This window comes from Acinonyx jubatus, chromosome E3, assembly GCF_027475565.1.
Source record: "Acinonyx jubatus isolate Ajub_Pintada_27869175 chromosome E3, VMU_Ajub_asm_v1.0, whole genome shotgun sequence".
NCBI classification, from domain to species: domain Eukaryota; kingdom Metazoa; phylum Chordata; class Mammalia; order Carnivora; family Felidae; genus Acinonyx; species Acinonyx jubatus.
The window spans coordinates 8,682,419-8,701,884 of NC_069398.1; the positions used below are offsets into that span (position 1 = coordinate 8,682,419).

The 19,466-nt window shown below is 47.1% G+C and overlaps 1 protein-coding gene across 2 annotated transcripts in view; it reads left to right on the forward strand.

Annotated features, from left to right (window-relative positions):
• LOC106970554 (nodal modulator 1) overlaps positions 1 to 19,466 on the forward strand; it is a 55,890-nt gene that overhangs the window by 2,849 nt on the left and 33,575 nt on the right. For both annotated transcript variants that reach the window (XM_053213334.1, XM_015067221.3), the window contains exons 3-12: positions 1,534 to 1,579; positions 4,742 to 4,842; positions 5,813 to 5,919; positions 7,741 to 7,813; positions 10,211 to 10,363; positions 10,921 to 11,058; positions 11,394 to 11,483; positions 14,051 to 14,156; positions 14,346 to 14,496; positions 19,084 to 19,258. In XM_053213334.1, the coding sequence (XP_053069309.1) occupies positions 1,534 to 1,579; positions 4,742 to 4,842; positions 5,813 to 5,919; positions 7,741 to 7,813; positions 10,211 to 10,363; positions 10,921 to 11,058; positions 11,394 to 11,483; positions 14,051 to 14,156; positions 14,346 to 14,496; positions 19,084 to 19,258 (1,140 nt within the window). The remainder of the gene's footprint in view (positions 1 to 1,533; positions 1,580 to 4,741; positions 4,843 to 5,812; positions 5,920 to 7,740; positions 7,814 to 10,210; positions 10,364 to 10,920; positions 11,059 to 11,393; positions 11,484 to 14,050; positions 14,157 to 14,345; positions 14,497 to 19,083; positions 19,259 to 19,466) is intronic.

Genomic DNA, 19,466 nt, shown 5'->3' on the forward strand with positions numbered 1-19,466 from the left:
AAACAACAAAATAAGGTCTTTAGAAGTATTTGAAGTAAATTTATCCATTTGCCCCCCAATTTCTCATCCCTCTGTAGTGATGACCACTGGTAATAGTTTTGATGTGTATCCCAAGAGACAGCTTTCTCTGTATTATAATTATAAAGGGGCGCCTGGGTGGCTCAGTCAGTTACGTGTCTGACTTCGGCTCAGGTCATGATCTTAGACTTCGTGGGTTCGAGCATCACATCAAGCTCTGTGCTGACAGCTCAGAGCCTGGAGTCTGTTTCCAGTTCTGTGTCTCCCTCTCTCTCCGCCTCTCCCCACCGTGCTCACTCTCTCTCTCTCTCTCTCTCTCTCTCACTCTCAAAAGTAAATAAACATTAAGAAAAAAGAATTTTTATAATTCTAAAGATGCCCACATATGTGCGTGTGTGCATAGACACGTATCCACACCTACTTACACCCCACCCTCGTTACCCTTCCCATTTCAACGTTTTATTTAGAAACGTAGGTTCACAGGAAGTTGCAAAAAATAGTCAGTGTGTACACATAGCTTTGGCTTTGTTTTTTTATATCGGATGGAACTAAACAACACGAATTATTCTGCAATTTTTGATTTTTTTCCCCTATGGTAACATCTTGGTACACTTTCAACATCAGCGTGTACAGGTCTACTGATTTATTTTTAATGGCCGCATAGCACATCAGAATCAAATCAAAACTGTCAATTTATGTAACCGTGTCTCTATTGATAGGCGTAGAGGCTTTTCCCAATTTAAAATATTATAACACAACACTATTCTTGAAATTACATCTTTCACCACAGTATGTAAGGCTGACTTCTATAGGTTGGTCTTAAAATCATTTTTTGTTTGTTTGTTTTGTTTTTAACTATTCGTATCATTCTCAAGAAAGCAAGGTGTGTGAGTAACATCTCGTTTTAAGAAATGACTTTTGTTCCTAAAGATACACAATGACCCTGGCAACCTTGGACGTAGGCAGGGTTAATAGGAGACTCCATTAGTCGCATGTTTGGCATCAGAAGACAGTGAGTGGCTGAGCATAACGCCTTTAGAACTCTCCCATGGGCGTTAACGTGGTGTCTCGTGATTGGTTGGATGGGGACTTCTGGGCAGCCAGCTTCAGCCCACCACATCCGAAGGGAACCAGACAGCCCACAGCGACTTAGAAGGACACAATATATATTTGGAATTTCTTTTTCTTTTTTTTTTTTAAGTTTATTTATTTATTTTGAGAGAGAGAGAGAGCACGAGTGGGGTAGGGGCAGAGGGAGGGAGAGAGAATTCCGAGCAGGCTCCATGCTGTAAGCACAGAGCCTGATGTGGGGCTCAAACCCATGGACCGTGAGATCTGACCTGAGCTGAGATCAAGAGTTGGACGCTTAATTGCCTGAGCCACCCAGGCGCCCCTATACTAGGAATTTCATTGCAGGTGTGAAAATGCTAGATTAAATGGTAGCCCTGAAGTAAATTAAACTAATTGAAAGGTCATTGGTTTTCATTCCTCTACCTTTTCTTCCCCCCCTTTTAGGGAGATTTCATTCTGAAGATTGAGCCTCCCCTAGGGTGGAGTTTTGGTAAGTTAACTGAATAGCCAGACATACTCTGTAAAGGATTAGATTGTGTGCTGAATATTAATTTAAATTGTTGGAGTGCGTACACTGTTAAAATATTAAGGATACATTTCTAGTGTGGAACAGGGCTTTTTCCTGTTTGCTACTATATATATACACTTTTTTATATACTTTTGAGAGACAGAGTATGAGCGGGGGAGGGGCAGAGAAAGAGGGAGACACAGAATCTGAAGCAGACTCCAGGCTACGAGCTGTCAGCACAGAGCCTGAAGCAAGGCTCGAACCCGTGAACCACGAGATCATGACCTAAACCAAAGTCACAAGTTTAACTGACTGAGCCATCCAGGCGCCCCCCACCTGCTTGTTACATTAGAGTAAATTGGATTTATCTTGGACCTACCTTAAGGTTTTCTGTCATTTCTCTTAAAATAGGCGTCCTTTCTTGAATCTGCCTCAGGAAGCTCTGCTTTTGTAGTTTCATTCATTAAGTGGCAGCAGAATGACTTCTAGAGGTCAGGAGTGGGGACTTCTTTTCCTGTCCTAGGATCGCTTCTTTCTTAGCCCCCTGGGGCATTTTTAGTGACTTGATTGAAATATTCAACGTCGTGAGATTTCACATGAAAATCCAGATCTACTTCTCTTAAGAGATCACAAGAGGGGCACCTTGGTGGCTCAGTCGGTTGAACGTCTGACTTCACCTCAGGACATGATCTCAGTTTGTGAGTTCAGGCCCCGTATCAGGCTCTCTGCTGTCAGGCTGTCAGCGCAGAGCCCGCTTCAGATCCTCTGTCCCTTTCTCTCTGCCCCTTCCTCGCTTGTGGTCTCTCAAAAATAAATAAAAACATTAAAAAAAAAAAAAGATCACAAGATCTGGCATCCTTGGGCTTTACTGGCTCTGTGACAACCTTGGATCAGTTATTTCCCCCTGGGTTGGTGTCTTCTCGCTAGGGGGTCAGGGGAGGGGTTGTAGCTGCCTCATGGCCTGTCTTGGAGATTTAATGGGCTAGTGTGTGTACGTGCTGAGAAAGGCTGGCACATAATTAGTAGGGAATAAATACTTAAAAGCATTCTGCACACATACAGACAGAAGCTCAAAACTTTCCTGATGTGTCTGCCTTGTATCAGAGCTGGAGATGTGGAACAGAACGGGGTTGAGATAAGAAGAGAGGCCTCTGCTTTGTCGTGGCTTCCAAGAGTGGATGTGTGTTTATCCCTGTTCTGTAGCTTGGGAAGCGGGGGGCTGGGGTGCTGGTTGGTTCAGGCCATCTTGCTCCTGAGTTAGAGGAGGAAGAATTTAGTCCCTGCCATCACAAAGGGTAAAGTGCAGCTCACATGGCCGAGAGCTAGTGTGGCTCCGTGAGGAAAGTTCTTTTCCAGTTCGTAGCTGGGGGGGACCTGACCTGTGCCTTCCAGAAAGCCGGAGGTGGAGGAAACCCAGCATAGGACTAAAGCAGAGGTTGCAGATTCAGCACCCTGTGGGAGTGTTTTGTTTGAGTCCCCTCCCCTCCTGCCAACTGGTTTCTTCCTCTTGACATTGGTAAAGAAGTTCATCTGTATTACCTGTAGCTTTTGTTCACTCATTTGATTACCGTGTGAATAGAAGGTGATTCACCCCCTTCTGTGGACAGACATATGGGCTGCTGACTTTGGCCACTAAAGTATAGTGTTCCTGCGAACGTCCTTGTTCATATCTTTTGGTACACGTTTTAGCATGTTTGCATTTCTGTTGGGTATACCCCAGAAGGGAACTTGCTGGGTGACAGTGCGTTTACATGTGCAGCTGTAGTAGATCTTGTCAAATATCCAAGCAGGTTTGGCAAATTCTGCTCTACCAGCAGTGAGCAAGGGTTCCAGGTGCCCCGTCGTCTCCCCAGCACTTGGTATGGTCACTCTTATTCATTTTAGCCATGCTGGTGGTAATGTGGTGGTGTTTCATGTTTGCTCCACGGTCAATGAGATAAATGCTTTTTATATGTGTTTATTGGCCATGTTGACAGCCTCTTTTGTGAGGTGTCTGTTTAAGTCTTTTGTGCATTTTTTACTGGCATCTTCTGTGTGTGTGTGCGTGTGTGTAATTCTTTACCCAAAATTCTCCTGATTTTCCCATTTTTTTCCTCTACTTATCATTCTACATTCTTCCTAACCTTTTATTTTTTTTTTTAAGTTTATTTATTTATTTTGAAAGAGAGAACGTGTGCGGGGGAGGGGCAGAGAGAGAGGGAGACAGAATCCCAAGCAGGCCCCATGCCGTCAGCACAGAGCCCGACGCAGGGCTTGAACTCACAGACCGCAAGATCATGACCTGAGCTGAAGTTGGACACTTACCGACTGAGCCACCCAGGCGCCCCTCTTCCTAACCTTTTAAAAGCTTGAACCCTTGTTATGATGACCTCTTCAGTTTTTTTAGACAAAATCAATTAGTTGCTAATACTGAAAATTCTGGAGATAGCACATAAAAATCCAGGTTTCCGTTTTTTTGTGAGAAAGTTGGCATTTGGTACAAAGTGAGTAGTGGCTTCCCCTTTTCCATTCAGCATAGGCCCATGCGGCCTGTCTCCCTGCTTGGTTCCCATGGGCATTGGAGCTCCCTGTCCCGTTTTGCGGTGGCTGCACTCACGCACTTGGTCAGGGGACAGTTTGGAGGCAGGCTTTTGCAGGTTGAATTGGGGCTCTGTCACTCACAAGCTCTGTGACTTTGGGGAGGGGGGGTCCTTTAACCTTTCCTTGTGTCAGTTGAATAATCAGTTGGAGGCGTTTTTACCCCCCCTGCTCACGTAGTTGTGAGGAACACGCGCACTTAGCTCCGTGTCTGGTCCGTGGTAAGCATCCAGGAACTGAAACGATTTGGTGCGTCCTGAATTGTCACTGAGGCTCTGACATACGGCTCAGCCGAAAGACTGTCATCAAAGCATCATCCTGCACACACTGTTTCACCCTGGGGTGGGAACCTGGGTGTCCGGGGAAGAGGTCGGGGGGGAGACCTTCCTCATACCTCCTGGGACCTTTGGAGTTTTAACCCTGCGCGCGTAGTAAGTGCTCAAAAATAAATGAAAGTTAACTGGTAAGAGGTGTTTTGCCCGGGCACATTCACCTTACCTCAGCACTAAACTTGCTCTTGTGTCTCGTATCCTGTTTGTTCCCTCCCCTCCCACCTTCACTTCTCAGAGCCAACAAACGTGGAGCTCTACGTGGACGGCGTCAGCGACATCTGCACAAAGGGCGGGGACATCAACTTTGTGTTCACGGGGTTCTCTGTGAATGGAAAGGTTTGGCTCTGGAAGATTGTTCTTTTTAATGGTTGCTCTGTATTATATACTGCGTCTTCTCTTAACCTTCTTTAAATGGGGCGAGTAAGCCCACACGGGACTCATAGGTAAGCTTCAGGAGGGTGGAATTTCATGTACAAGGTAGTGGGTGTTTTTCAGGGTCAGATCTAGCTTCCCTATCATTCTTCCACAAGGGCGCTTGCGAGGGAATGCCAGGCCATTCCCCTGTAAAGGCTGCTGGTGAATAACTGCTAGGGCTGGCCTTTCGTAGGGGTGAGGACAGGAAGAACGGAGGCCCCCGACCGGGTGGCATCTTGTCCTCACTGAGGGAAACCCAAGCTGGCCTCTTCCAGACAGGATTTGCGTTTGCTTTGGCCCCTCCCCCAGGGGCTGTCTCAGTAAACTGGATTCTCTGAGAGTTTTCTGGGCCCCCCTGGTCGTGTGAATTTAGAGTGCTAACCTGTGCGAATGGCAGCTTCGAGCTCAGATTCTCAGGGGAGTTGTTTTTTCTCCCTCCATCCGGCACCGGGGTTGACACGTGCAGATTTCTTTGCTGTCCTTTTTCTTCCCGGTGGGTTCATTTCTCCTTTACCTTTACACCGAGAGTGAGGCGCTCACCCTTGGATGAGGCGAGGGGGTCCTGGTTTCATGTGTGAATTTCTTGCTGGGGAGGAGGATCATGGATATTGTTTTCTTTCTCTGCAGAGATTGTAGAATAATGGTGTCTCTTTGGCTGATGGTGTCTTAGAGTCAGTGAAACAAAGTATTATTTGCCTGTTACTACTCCCTCTCTCAGCCCCTCAGCTCTCCTTGGGAAGGGTCTCCGTGATCTGTCTCATCTTTGTAAAGGAGTCGTGACCCCAGGAAGGATATAAGCTCCATGAGGGGGGATGTGAACGGGCCGGGCAGTTCTCCTGAGTGGAGAGAGCTTTGCACCTGGCTCCAGTCCTGACCTCCTTCTCCTCGCCAGGTTCTCAGCAAAGGGCAGCCCCTGGGCCCTGCAGGAGTTCAGGTGTCTCTGAGAAACACGGGGACCGAAGCGAAGATCCAGTCCACCGTGACCCAGCCTGGTGGAAAGTGAGTTGTGCCCGTGTCATCCTGCCTCACGGAGAGGGGGTGCTGTTACTGGGGCTGGAGGAGCTTCAGGTGTAGGGAGTCCTGGGTTTAAATCCTGGTTTGGACTCTTCAGGCAAGTTCAAACCCTTTGTGAAAGAAGTCATCTGACTTCTCTCCTCCAGCACTGAGGAGATGAGTTAAGGTCTCTACAGTCCCTCCAGCAGTGCCTGGAACGTAGTAGGCCTTCATTTAACAGCTGGGGCTGGCTCTGGAGTCTGAAAACCTGGGTTTGGGTCCTTGTTCTCCCACTTACTGGGTTTGGTCCCAGACAAGTTACTTAATGCCTTTGGGCCTTAGTTTTCTCATTTATAAGTGACGGTGGTGGTGGAGCCCACCTCCCAAGGTTATTAGGAAGATTAAATTAATATTTTTATTTCAAACTGCCTGGTGTGGAATACATGCTTAATTGTGTTAGCGCCATATAGATTTGCTCTATTATGATTTTTAAAAAATCATTTCATCACTATTACATGAAAATTATTTTGTAGTTCGAAGCGACAACTATTTAAATTAACCTTGTTGAGTCAGATTTAAAGCCATTTATTTAATGGATCTATGTCATCAAGTTGTAAGTGTTAACAGATGTGCCAAGATTAATTCAGAATAGTTCCAACTGATAATTTTGAAAGCATTCAAATCATTACTCCTTCAGTATACAAAACCAACTTAACTGCAAATTAGAAGTTGATAATGAGTCTGTCGGTAAGCTATCCAGTTTCTAAATGAGGGTTGTCGAAATTATTTTTCAGTCTGGGGATAACATTTGCTTCTACTTGATTGAAGCCTGCTGGGGGACGCGGGGCTTCCATTTTCTCTAGACTAGTAGTAGTTTGCTTTTGACCTCTCTGGGAAAAGTGACCTGAACTTGTTGAATCTCATTCCTCTGCACTTATCTAAAACAGTGATCTTACCCTGCAGAAGTAGAGGTTAGATCTCACTAATTGCAAAATCCAATTGTAGTCATTTCCATGTTCCTGTAGCAAAGTAGCAAAATACCACCAGAGGAGAAGAAATTAGGTGGATTTTTGATCGTCCATTTCACTAGAGTTAGCCCTCTCGTCGTCTGGGCTTTGCACTTTGAAAGGGTCAAATATATCAGAATCCTGCTGGTGGCCTTCCCAGCCTCATCTCCTGTCACTCTGGGGCTGGTTTGTCTACAGCTACCTAACTGGTCTTTGTCAGCATCTGATTTCATCACAGTAGTTTGTGCAAGAGCCCGGAACGCCTTTTACTCTGTTTGTTTCTGCTAACACATCTAAACTCTCCGGCACAGGATTCAAAGCTTGCTGTCATTTGCCCTACCAGTGTCATCAGCATCATCCTGTGTTAGCGATGGCCTCAGCCTGTCGGATCTGTTCTCTCTTCTTTACACAGGACTCCTCCCTTCCCACTTCCGTTCCTTTGGCACCCCTTCCCTTCTCTATGCCTATTCATGCCTAACGCCTCTGTCAAAATGCACTTGCAAGTTCTGTGACTGATCCCTGGCTAAGCCACAGTGACTGGTTCTCAGGTCAGAAATCCTTGGGGTTTAGGAGAAACCTAAAACCTCCTTCCTGTCAGCCCACAGACACCTGTTTTTATGTACAGGAAGTACTCAATAAGTGCTCCCTGATGTGATTTGTACAGTGAAGGATTGAATTTTGTTTATGCTCATTTAACCAGCTAATGGCTAGTTTGTGATAATTATTTGAACATTATTTTCTAGTGCTTCCAATACTAGTCATAAATTAGTATACTTGGGTTGTTTTGAAAGAAAGTTTATTGGCTCTTTGTATGTCTTAGGTTTGCATTTTTTAAAGTTCTTCCTGGAGATTATGAAATTCTTGCAACTCATCCAACCTGGGCATTGAAGGAGGTGAGTATTTCATTTATGTTGATAGCTGTGCCAGCAGTGTTCTGGTTTGGGGACAAACGTATGGATTTCAGTTCAAAGTATGAAATGGGTTTATGGTTTTTCTGGAAGTAGATGAAAAATGACAGTGCTACTGATTGGTTTGGTGGTATTTATAAGATAAAACTCAGTGTAGCAGATGTTGCTTATGTTGCTTTTGGTTTTAGGTGACAATATTGCCTTCCTTCTGTGAAATAGGTCTGTTATTAACTGTAGCCATTTTAAGCTGAATCAACACCAGAAGGACCCGATTAGATTTATTTGTTGTTCTTTTTCCAGCCTGAAACAGCAATCTATAAATACACTTAACATTTTAGAAACCTGTTGTACGTGTGCCCAAGGAGAATATAAAAGAATGTTTATTGCAATTTTGCTTGTAATAGCAAAATATCGTAAGCAACCTTGATGTCCTTTAGGTGGAGAGTGGTTTCATCACACAGTAGAATTCTGTTGGACGGCAAAAATGAATGAACCAGAGCTACGTAGATCAATAGGAGTACATTTAGAAACATAAAGTTTGGGGCTCCTGGGTGGCTCAGTTTGTTAAGCATCCGACTTCAGCTCAGGTCATGATCTCGCGGTCTGTGAGTTCGAGCCCCGCGTCGGGCTCTGTGCTGACAGCTGAGAGCCTGGAGCCTGCTTTGGATTCTGTGTCTCCCTCTCTCTCTGCCCCTCCCCTGCTCGCTCTCTCTTTCTCTCTCTCTCTCTCTCAAAAATAAACGTTAAAAAAAAACCCGTAAAGTAAAAAACGTAAAGTTGAGGGAAAACGGCTAGTAGCTGAAGGTAAGGAAACACAGTATTGTTTAGATAGTCATGACAAACATTCAGGGTACTTCCTATGTAGACAAAGCATGAAGCTGTGCTTGGGAATGGCAGACACCAAGTCCATGGTGACATTGACATCCATAGAGGGAGGCAGGTAGGGGTCTGGAGATACGCAAGGGTCCTGAATTTTGTTTCTGCTTTTATTTCTTCAGCTGGTTAGAGTGTATATATAGGTGTTCTTTAGGGTAGTCTTCATATCTTTTTGTTTGATGGAAATCGTTCGTAGTAAAAGATCAAAACAAGGAAGAAACAGACAAGGTGAGCTTTTGTAATCTGTGGAAAAACAAATTGAAGAAAGATCTAAAGGACATTTCATCGTGTTAACTTTTATACTAGTTTTGAGACTGTGTCTCATTTTTTTTTTTAATTCTTTTTTCTTTAACATTTATTTATTTTTGAGAGACAGACAGAGCCTGAGTGGGGGAGGGGCAGAGAGAGAGAGGGAGACACAGAATCTGAAGCAAGATCCAGGCTCTGAGCTGTCCGCACAGAGCCTGACTCGGGGCTCGAAGCCATGAACCGTCAGATCATGACCTGAGCCGAAGTTGGACGCTTAGCCAACTGAGCCACCCATGTGCCCCGAGACTGTGTCTCATTCTTGCGAAAGAACCATCAGAATCATTATTTCTGTTTTTATTGAAAAGGTTTTATGCATGTATAACAGATAGTAGGGTTTCACACCTAGACTTCTCTGTATACTGCTCACGCCTGCCAGTTTTCAGGGTTTTAAAAAGGTTTTGTTTAAAACCAATGGCTTAAAAAAAAAAAACAAAACTCATGGCGTATACATTCTGATTAGGATAAATTTTAAGGCTTACATTGTTAATTGTATGCATAAAGGAATTTGAGTTTATTAATATAAAATTGTGTTTCAAAGTAGGGCATGCTGCTAAACATCAGGATAATGAGTGCCCTTGGGGGGCAGTGCCTTGGAAATGAGCATGAGGAGGCTTCTGGGTGCTGGTTCCATTCTGTTGGTGGGTGCTAGTCACAGGGTGTGTTCAGTTTGTGAAAAATCACTGTGCTGTACACCTTGAGCGTGTGTGTTTTCTCCATGTAAACTGTGCTTTGGCAGACAGCTTTAAAAATGCATGCATCTGCACCGTTAAATGCGGAAAAAAAAGTAAAGCATGCTCATTTAAAAAAATTGGAGCAGATAGAACAGCATGGTAGCAGGAGTGATAACAGAGGTGGACATTTTGGAAGGTGGAAAAATGTGAAAAAGTAAAGTGTTACCATGCCAAGGAAATCATTCTTTTGAGCGCAGTAGAGAGATAGAGAGCAAGTAGGGAAGGGGCAGAGAGAGAGGGAGACAGAGAATCCCAACCAGGCTCCGTGCTGTCAGCACAGAGCCTGATGCGGGCTCAGACTCACGAACTGTGAGATCACGACCTGAGCCGAAACCAGGAGTCCTGAGGCTTAACTGGCTGGGCCACCCAGGTGCCCCCTGTTACTGTTTTAGCTGAAGCACATCTTCCTGTTGTTGAACATCCTGAGGGGTTGTTGCTTGGGAAGTCAAACTCCCCTCTTCCATAGGCGAGCACCACCGTGCGGGTGACCAATTCCAACGCCCACGCTGCCAGCCCCCTCATCGTAGCCGGCTACAATGTGTCTGGGTCAGTCCGCAGCGACGGGGAGCCCATGAAAGGGGTGAAGTTCCTTCTCTTCTCATCTGTAGTATCCAAAGAGGTAAGTAAAGAAAAGTGGAGAACAGACAAACCTGTGGGCGGGGCTGCGGGCTTACAGACCAAGAACACACTGCTGAAAATGTAGCTCAAGGTGGGTGTATTGTTTCAACGTTTAAGAACACTGTGTTTCCCGGTTGACTCCCGAGAAGTTGAGTGGCTTTGATAGGAGTGGACTATGTCAGAAAGTGCACAGGCCCTGAAATCAGTCCGACCCAGGTGCAGACCAGTCCCCACCCTGCCTCTTGCTGGCTGTGTGGGCCGGCCACTTCGACTCCCTGCGCTCCATTTTCTTGTTGAGAGTGGTGACCCGTCATAGATGAAGACAGCCATGTCATTTTTTTCCAAGGAGACTGTGCCAATTTTTAACTTCTCACCTTGAGTGTAAAAAAGTCCGTGTTCCTTTTATCTCCAGTACTATGCCCTGGATTTCAGAAATACGTATCTCGTGACATAAAACTTAGAAAAATTTTCCAATAGCATGGCCATTTGCTGATGATCAGAGCACATAAGTGGAAAAGGAAGTCATTTTCACCCTCCCTCCCCCCCTCCTTGGCACAGGATGTCCTGGGCTGCAACATCTCACCAGTGCCCGGCTTCCAGCCCCAAGACGAGAGTCTGGTGTATTTGTGCTTTGTGGTCTCCAAAGAAGATGGCTCCTTCTCCTTCTATTCCTTGCCAAGTGGGGACTACACTGTGGTGAGTGGAGGAGATTTGCGTCTGTGACTGTATGGGACTCTTACAACGCAGCAAGAATCAATGCCATTTGGGTGTTAAAAGGAATAAATGATGGACCTGCAGTTTCATGACCATTTTATGTAGTGTAATTATTTAAGATGAGATTCTGACCCTTTGGTAATAAATAGCTGGAAAAAGTTTGGGCCTTCCTCTTTTAAGATCGGCAACAGGATTAATATTTTGTCTCTCAGCTCGCCTCAAACCCCCTGTCATTTGTGGCCTGTTGGGTCAGTTATTAATATTGATGGTTGAATCTTGTTGTTGGCCCTTGGTAATGAACAGACCCTTCCTTCTAGATCCCCTTCTATAGAGGAGAGAGGATCACCTTTGATGTTGCTCCTTCTAGACGTGACTTTACAGTGGAACACGACAGCCTGAAAATTGAGGTAAGACCTGCCTGCCGTCTGGAGGGACAGGTGTCCAAGTTGCCCACCCTGGGCACAGGCGTCGCAAACGTGTTTAAGAATAAACAGCCAGTATTGTATCTGTAAGGGCTAGGCTGCTGGGAAAAACAGAATCTTGTGCTCTGTTCCAGTTCAGCCTGGGATCCACTCTCAGTAATTTCCTCATCTGAGAAAATTGGAGCCTGAGTTATAGCTACTTTGTGCCATGAGATGTATTTAGTGCGTGCCAGTGCCAGACGATTCAGGTACTGTCACAGGGGTGGGGGTACAGTGGGGACCTAACGAGACACAAAATTCTGTTCTTTCAGACGTCAGTGGCTCCGATAGGTAAATTCACTAGTGTATCAGAAGGTGATAAGTGTTGTGTAGAAGAATGAAGCAAGGAAGGAGGTGACACACTGAGACGGGTTGGGGTCTTCCAGGGTGCCCTTGGAAGTCCTCACCATGAGGGTAGTGTTTGAGCAACAACCTGAGGGGAAAGAGGCAGGGTGGGAAGTGTTTGAGACGGAGGGAGTGGCAGGTGCAAAGGTCCTCAGGCCGAAGTGTGCCTAGAGGGTTTGAGGAACACCAAGGAGGCCGGGGTGGCTGGGATGGAGGGCGTGGGGAAGGGAGAGACGACGGGGCAGATAGCACAGGACCTGGTGGGCCACTGAGGTTCTGAGCAGAGGGGAGGTGTGATTCCTCAGGCTGTCATGTTGAGGAGAGGTTGCAAGGGGCAAGGTGGAAGTGAGGGAGGGGTTAGTTAGGAGGCTGTGGCCATGAACCAGGTGGGAGCTGAGAGTGTGGGCTGCAGGGAGGGGGTGAGTGAGAAGTGACAAACTCCCTAGATCCTAAAATAGGTGGTAAATGTGTTTTCCATCACATTTTATCTTTAATTACAGAAGTAGATAATGGTTACTGTAGAAGATTTGCTAGATAGAGCAGATCCCCAAAGAAAATAGTAGTCTCCGAAAACGGACCTCCCAGTGTTACAGTTATTGAAAAAATTAGATTTTAATCACTTTCTTTTAATGTTACATTTGAAAGTACTATGTTAAAGTAGCTTAAATTGGTAGGAGCTAGCTTTTAGGTCACATGCTCAGTGGGGTTCTGACTGCTTTTTAAGATTCTGTAAAGCACTTGACTGTTTTGTGCACGCCGGAGTAGGCAGGGGGTGAGGAGATGTCCTTGCTTTTGCTTCAGGGGGCTGGCAGAGAAGGATGGGGCAGGTGAGCGGGGAAGGACATTCCCAGATCTCAACCAAATGCAAGTTTTTGAACACATGAATAAAATTTCAGGGTGCGGCCTGTGAGCTGCATGAGGTCAGGAGCCATCAGAGCGTCATTCTTTTTTCCTACTGTGATTTAGTGCCTGGCACATAGTAGGTGTCTCATACAAGTAGCTGTTGGGTGAATATAGGGATCAGTATGTGGATAAACCACATCTTGTTGGAAGGATCAAGAGGGGCTTCCTGAATTTTAAAAAAGCCATTTTATTTGAAATTCTCTCAAACGCTCTTGTATGTATGCATGCATGCGTGCCTTCATTCATTCAGGAGCGATTTATTGAGTGCCTACTGTATACCAGCTAAGAAAAGGTCCCTATGTTCATGGAGCTTGCATTCAATAAGAGGTGGACAAACAATAAGAAATCAAACAAGGTCACTTCAGAGAGTGGTAAAAATCTGACGAAGCTAATAAAACAGTTTAGCGTGATAGATGGTGACCGGCCCTGGCAGGAGGCAGGGCCCCTGAGATGGGATGGACAGTCAGGTAAGGCCTCTTGGACAGAGGTGCTAATGGTTTGAGCCCAAACCTGAGTGGTGAGAAGGAGAGGCCTCCGCCCCGATCTCCATGTGTGGGAAAGAGTGATCCAGGCCGAGAGAGCAGCTGGTGTAACAGGCCCATGTGAGGCGTGCCTGCCGTGCCCAAATGTGGTCAGCTTGAGGCCCCAGAGATCAGGGGGGCTGGAACAGAGCGACTCCAGGGAGAGCAAAGCCATGGCACTCACGAGCGGGGGCACAGACACATGTAAACCAAGCATGGGGTATGGCAAATGAGGAAGGTGGCCCAGGTGGAGGCAACAAGGCCATGAATCCGGGTTGTGGTGGGAAGAGACTGGCGGGGGTGGGATGCAGAGAACAGATAGGTGTCGGAGTGTGGGGAGGGGTCTCAGGTACGCTGGGGCTTGAGGTTGGGAGACTGGAAGGTGGTGCGGTTCAGCAGAACAGGGGGCATTTGGAGGGGAGGAGGCAGCTGGGAGCAAGGGTGGGGGGCTCTCTCAAGTTTGACTCCGTGAGCTTTAACTGGAGGAGTAAACTTCTAGATCTCTGTCATCCAGTTATTTGACAGACATCAACGTGTTGGGAATGTAAGAAAGCAGGTGGACCCCGGGGAAAGCGCAGCGGTGTGGGAGCAGCGTGAGTTGGGGGGCCGGGAGGGGCCTGGCTGGCACACGGGGCTCCCACATGGGCGGCTGGGCTGAGCGGTGGCATCGCTGACTGGTGGCGTGAGTGAACCAGGGAGGCTGTTGCGCTCAGGCACCTGCAGACCTTGTTCTTCATCTTCCAGCCCGTGTTCCACGTCATGGGATTCTCAGTCACCGGGAGGGTCTTGAATGGACCTGAAGGAGAAGGTGTTCCGGAGGCAGTGGTCACTCTGAATAACCAGATCAAAGGTCAGCAGATGCGTTGGCCCCCGGGACTGTTTGCCAGGGCTTGTTTTTGGTCACAGAGAGAAATGGAAAGGAAACCATCTTAAAGACTGTGAAAACATGCCAGCTTTTTGTCTCAAGCATTCTCGTGTAGACGGAGCGGACATACGGTTGTTTTTGGCTCATCTTCTTTTGCATGTTCTTGTTTTATAGTCAAAACAAAAGCCGATGGCTCATTCCGCCTGGAGAACATCACGACTGGGACATACACCATCCACGCTCAGAAAGAGCACCTCTACTTTGAAACTGTCACCATCAAAATTGCGCCTAACACACCTCAGCTGGCTGACATCATTGCAACAGGGTAAGGTCATTGTGTTTGTTTTGGAAGTGCCAGCGTGGACGTTCGCAGCCACGGGAGAACAGAATTACCTTTAACCTGACTGTGTGTTTCTGCCAAGGATCCACATCGGGTTTTAGACACCTGCGAGAAATCCAGGCTGGCATTCTTAGATTAGTGCTGGGCCGCCTGGGGGGCTCAGCCAGTTGAGCGTCTGACTCTTGATGTTGGCTCAGGTCATGATCCTGGGGTCATGGGATCGAGCCCCGCATGGGGTTTCGTGCTGAGCCTGGAGCCTGCTTGGGATTCTCTGTCTCTGCCCCGCTTCCCCACTCTCTGCTGTCTCTAAAATAAAATGAAAAAAAAAAAAATCCAAAAAGGTTAGTGCTAAGTTTTATAAACTATAAAGGTACTTCTATGTAGATACTTAAGGAAAATTGTTTTGCCTCGAAGTTAAAAGGGGTCTAAGTTAGAAGAAGATCTCTCATGTCTGACTCCACATCTCCAGGACCTTCCATGGCTTAACTCTTGAGGACTTTGGAAGATAGTACAGTTGCTTGGGAAAAGTTTGTCATAAGATGCTTCCGGTCACTGTCAGAGTTCTTCCTCCTTTGTTGTACCTACCGTGAGCACGTGTGGGGACATCCGGTGGTTGAATTTGTGCAGTTCTATCCTGTAGTGATACACCGTAGTACAGAGAACCCTGGAGTCAGACATCGGGTCCTTGTCTCCCCTGCGTGGAATGTCTAGCCTGGGCTGCCACCATCTGTGTCTGAGACAGCAGCAGTGCTCGCTGAACCGTGGCTTGAACGGAGCGGGGCAGGGTCTCCCAGGGGAGAGGCAACGCGAGCAAAGGCTTGGTGTGTCTGGGCAGGACGAGGAGAGTGACGAGGCCGGAGGGGCAGATCTCAGAGGACGTCTTCACAGTCCCACTGGAAGAACAGGGTTTTCTCTACCAGGGGTCTGGTGGCCGGTGATCGATTTTGAGCATGGAGGGTGACACGGGTTAGGTTTTCATATTCACTGAGGCACTCTGGTGGCCGTGGTGGAGGGTGGCTGTGAAGGGGACAAGACTGGGGCACAGGTGGTGTGAAAACAGACTTGCTGAGGCCTCACCTTACAGGGAAATCAGGGACAGGTTGGAAAAGTATTTAGGGGTTCACGGTTTGAGAAGCAGGATGGCTGTGGGCAGGGCAGAGGAACCCCTCAGGTGACAAGGGTTCAGTCGTGGCCTCTGGATCTGTAGGACCACTAGGTGGAGCTCTTCACTAGGTGCCCGGATAGATGGTAATTCGGGGAGACGGGGCCAGGCGGCCACCAGCAACTTAGATGTGTAAGAGCAGGTAACAGTAGACCAAAAATGGAACGCTGGCGTTTGAGGGGCGGCCTCGGGAAGATCCAGGCAACGGGGTTTAAGTATGCGGTGGTACCTGATGGTCAGGGAGGCCCCAGAGCTGAGCGCTGAAAGCACAGTGCATTGGCTTGGTCACTGAGGAGGCCACGGTGACATTTTCTGTAGACAGGTAGGGGTCAAAGTCAGAGGTTCTGTGGCAACTGGGAGACAAGGAAGTACATCGCCAGTGGAACCCGGTACTTCTGTCCCTATTGCGCTAGAGCTCAGAAAATCACGTTGGATTCACGCCCTTCCTCCTTTTCTTTCATAAACATTTTTGGGCAACTACTCGGGGTGAGACCCTGTGATAAAGGCTGGGTGTGTAACAGTGAACCAAACTAGCAAGACGGAGATGGGGCTTTCGTCTTCCTGGGGAGACAGGCTCGAGCTGAGTAACTTGTGGTAATAAGTTCCAGTAGGTGTGCAGGGAAGGGGGCCGGGGCCCAGAGAGATCCCTCACTGGGTCACTGAGACCCGGGGGGACTAACAGTTAGCTAAGTGAGGCTTCCCAGACAGCAGGAACGGTGTGTTCCAAGGCCCAGAGGGGTGGGAGAGGAGCCTTCTGGAAGGTGGCCAGCGTGGCTGGAGGCAGCTGGCGAGGTTAGAGAGCCTGTAGTAGGCTGTGGAGGTGGGCTCTTCTCCCCACCCGTGATGGGAAGCTGTTGAAGCGTTTTCGGCAAGGAAGCAGTATGGATCAGGGCATTTAGAATAGATGTTTTTTGTCCTGCTCTGGCCGCTCTGTGGAAGAGGGATGGCAGGGAACCCAGAGTATCCATGGAGGGACTTGACAGGAAACGGTGACAGTTGTCTGGAGGGGATAGGGTGGTGGCAGGTCCAGGGTACCGGCAGGGGAGGACAGGAAGTAGATGCCTTTGACAGATAATGTGGGGAGGGGGTCGGCAGACTGGTGCTGTCGGGGTCCCAGATTTCTTTTTTGAGCAACTGTGTAGATGGAGGAGGTGCCGTTCACGGAGATGGGGGATGATACTTGTATTTATTTTTTTCTTTAAAGTGGAGTATTTGGGTCGAAAGAGAGAAAAACGACATTTGTCAAGCATCTTTCGAAAAACTCATTTTCCTTTTGGGCTAAAATAACACATTTGCCCTTTAATTCATTCATGTATCTTATTTAAAAAACAATTCCCAATTTATTTGAGAAGGAAACGCCTTGGCTTCTGTCCAAGTGACTATGAGAATATAATTATCTTGTAATGCATCAAAATCATCAGTTTCTGAATAAACGTATTCACCTCTGATGAATTTGTTGACACAAATCAATTTTTGAGGGCTTCAGTGTAACACAACACTGTCCTATTTAGTTTTTTGGTTTTTTTTTTAGTTTATTTTTTTTAAACTAAAGCCAATGTGCATTTGAGGTTTGGGGTAACTGGATAGTTATCTTTGAGACTATGAGCTAAAACAGGTGGGATGGGTAAAATATTTAAAACTTTGAGAGACAAAGAGGTTCAATTTAGAACAAAAAAGTGACGTTACCCATGACACGTATATAAATTAAGACATCGTGAAAGAACAACTCACCAATTCGGGCGCCTGGGTGGCCCAGTAGGTAGGCATCCACCTCTTTGGTTTCAGCTCAGGTCACGATCTCACAGTTCATGGGATCGAGCCCCCTTGTTGGGCTCCTTGCTGGCAGTGTGGAGCCTGCTTGGGATTCTGTCTGTCCTCTCTCTGCTCCTCTGCCTGCTCGTGCTCTTGCTTGCATGCACGCTCTCTCTGTCAAAATAAGTAAACACTAATAAAAGGAAGAAAATAGTTCACCCGTATCCCCTTCCTGTCCTTTTACTCTCAAAGTGCCCAGTTGGGGAGAGTGAGAACCAAAATGTGTGTCTTTAACTCTAGATCAGAGGCCTGCACACTTCCTGTGTAAAGGGCCAGAGAATAAATATGGTGGGCTTCACGGGCCATACGGCCTCTGTGACGAAACCCACCATGGCCAATTCATGAATGACTGGCGTGGCTGTGTTCCAGTTAATCTTTATTTAGCACACTGAAATTGGAGGTTCGTATGATTTTTGTGGGTCAAACTATTATTCTTTTGATTTTTCCGCCTCTCTTTTAACCCTTCAGAAGTATGGAAGTAAAAGTGTGAACACCCTTCTTAGCCCACCGTCCATCCAGAAACCGGCAGCTGACTGGATTTGGCACGTGGGCCCCTGCTCTAGATTGTGAGCTCATGTGGCAGGCTGGTCACTTCACTCTGCAGACACGACTGGCTTGTCACCGTTCTTAGACCCCACACACAGCTTCCTGCTGTGCTGTTTTCTGCCATTTTTTATTTGCAGCTGGTGGGCATTCCGACGTCGTGTGTACTCCGTAATTATCCAGCATCGAATCCAACTTACTCTCTTTCTGTCAAAAGTAGCAACTGACTTTTACTTAAAGTGATCCATTAAGATTAGAAAATACAACCTTTAGTCAGCCGAAGATACAACTGGAGCCTCCAGCCCTGTGCTTTATTACACTTTAACACATCATCTGACTGAGAAACGAAGACCGTCACTGTGCAGGATGATGGTCGTGGTTGGTCTTCGGCAGTGAAGGGCCGCGCCTTTCACGCGCTTCTCCGGGGACACTTCGCAGCACTTAACACGCTGCTCACTTAGAGCCTCCAGTGTGAGTCATTACCTGAATAGGGCCTTTCAGTTAGAAGTCGCTTTGGTGGCTACTGGAGTTCTATTTTGGCTTTGTAATTTTTTTTAACTTAATTACCTTTTCTGTTCACATCTCCCCAGTTGCTTTTATCCTGAACTGTATGGAATGACAGGCGAGGAAGGCGTCTTTGATGACGCCGCCCCGTTTCGTGGCCCGGGCAATGCCACAGCGTCAGGCTCCTCACAGCTCTAGCGTGTAAGCCCAGCCCACGTCCTCAGTCCGAGGCTGTTCCGCCATCCATGATCCGCTTTACCCGAAACATTTTTATCATCCGCAGATTTTCTGAAAATGGCCTCCTCGGTGGGGGATTGCCCCGTCCTGGGCTCCCACTGTGCATTTTCCCGTACACAGAGAGGGGTTCAGTCTTCCCGCCAAAGGTTGTTTTTTGAGACCGCAGTCATTTAGGCTGCTTTTCTGTCTCTTTCTTAAGGTTAAACTAGTCCTGGGGACCGGGGCAGGAAGAGGGATGCGCAGTTGGGGTTGGTAAGTGCCTCTCCTGTCACAACTGAATTCTCATGCCGGAATGGGTGGTCCCCTTGTTACAGGTTCAGTGTCTGTGGCCAGATTTCAATCACTCGCCTCCCTGACACTGTCAAGCAGATGAGCAAATACAAAGCTGTCCTGTCGTCTCAAGACAAGGACAAGTCTTTGGTCACCGTGGAGACAGATGCTCGTGGATCATTTTGTTTTAAAGCAAAGCCAGGGACCTACAAAGTCCAGGTATGATGAGTTTTGTTTTGTTTGAGATATTTGATGTTTTACTTAAGGTATTTAAGGTATTCAGTGATTTTTAGAAGGATTATCATTAGCCGGAATGGAGTTACAGAAGGAGCGTTTCTGTCCCCAGTTTCTTATTTGAAGTCTTTACGTTCCTGCATGTCACAGTAGAGCCCAATGGGCACCCAGTATTAAAATGATACTCGGGCGT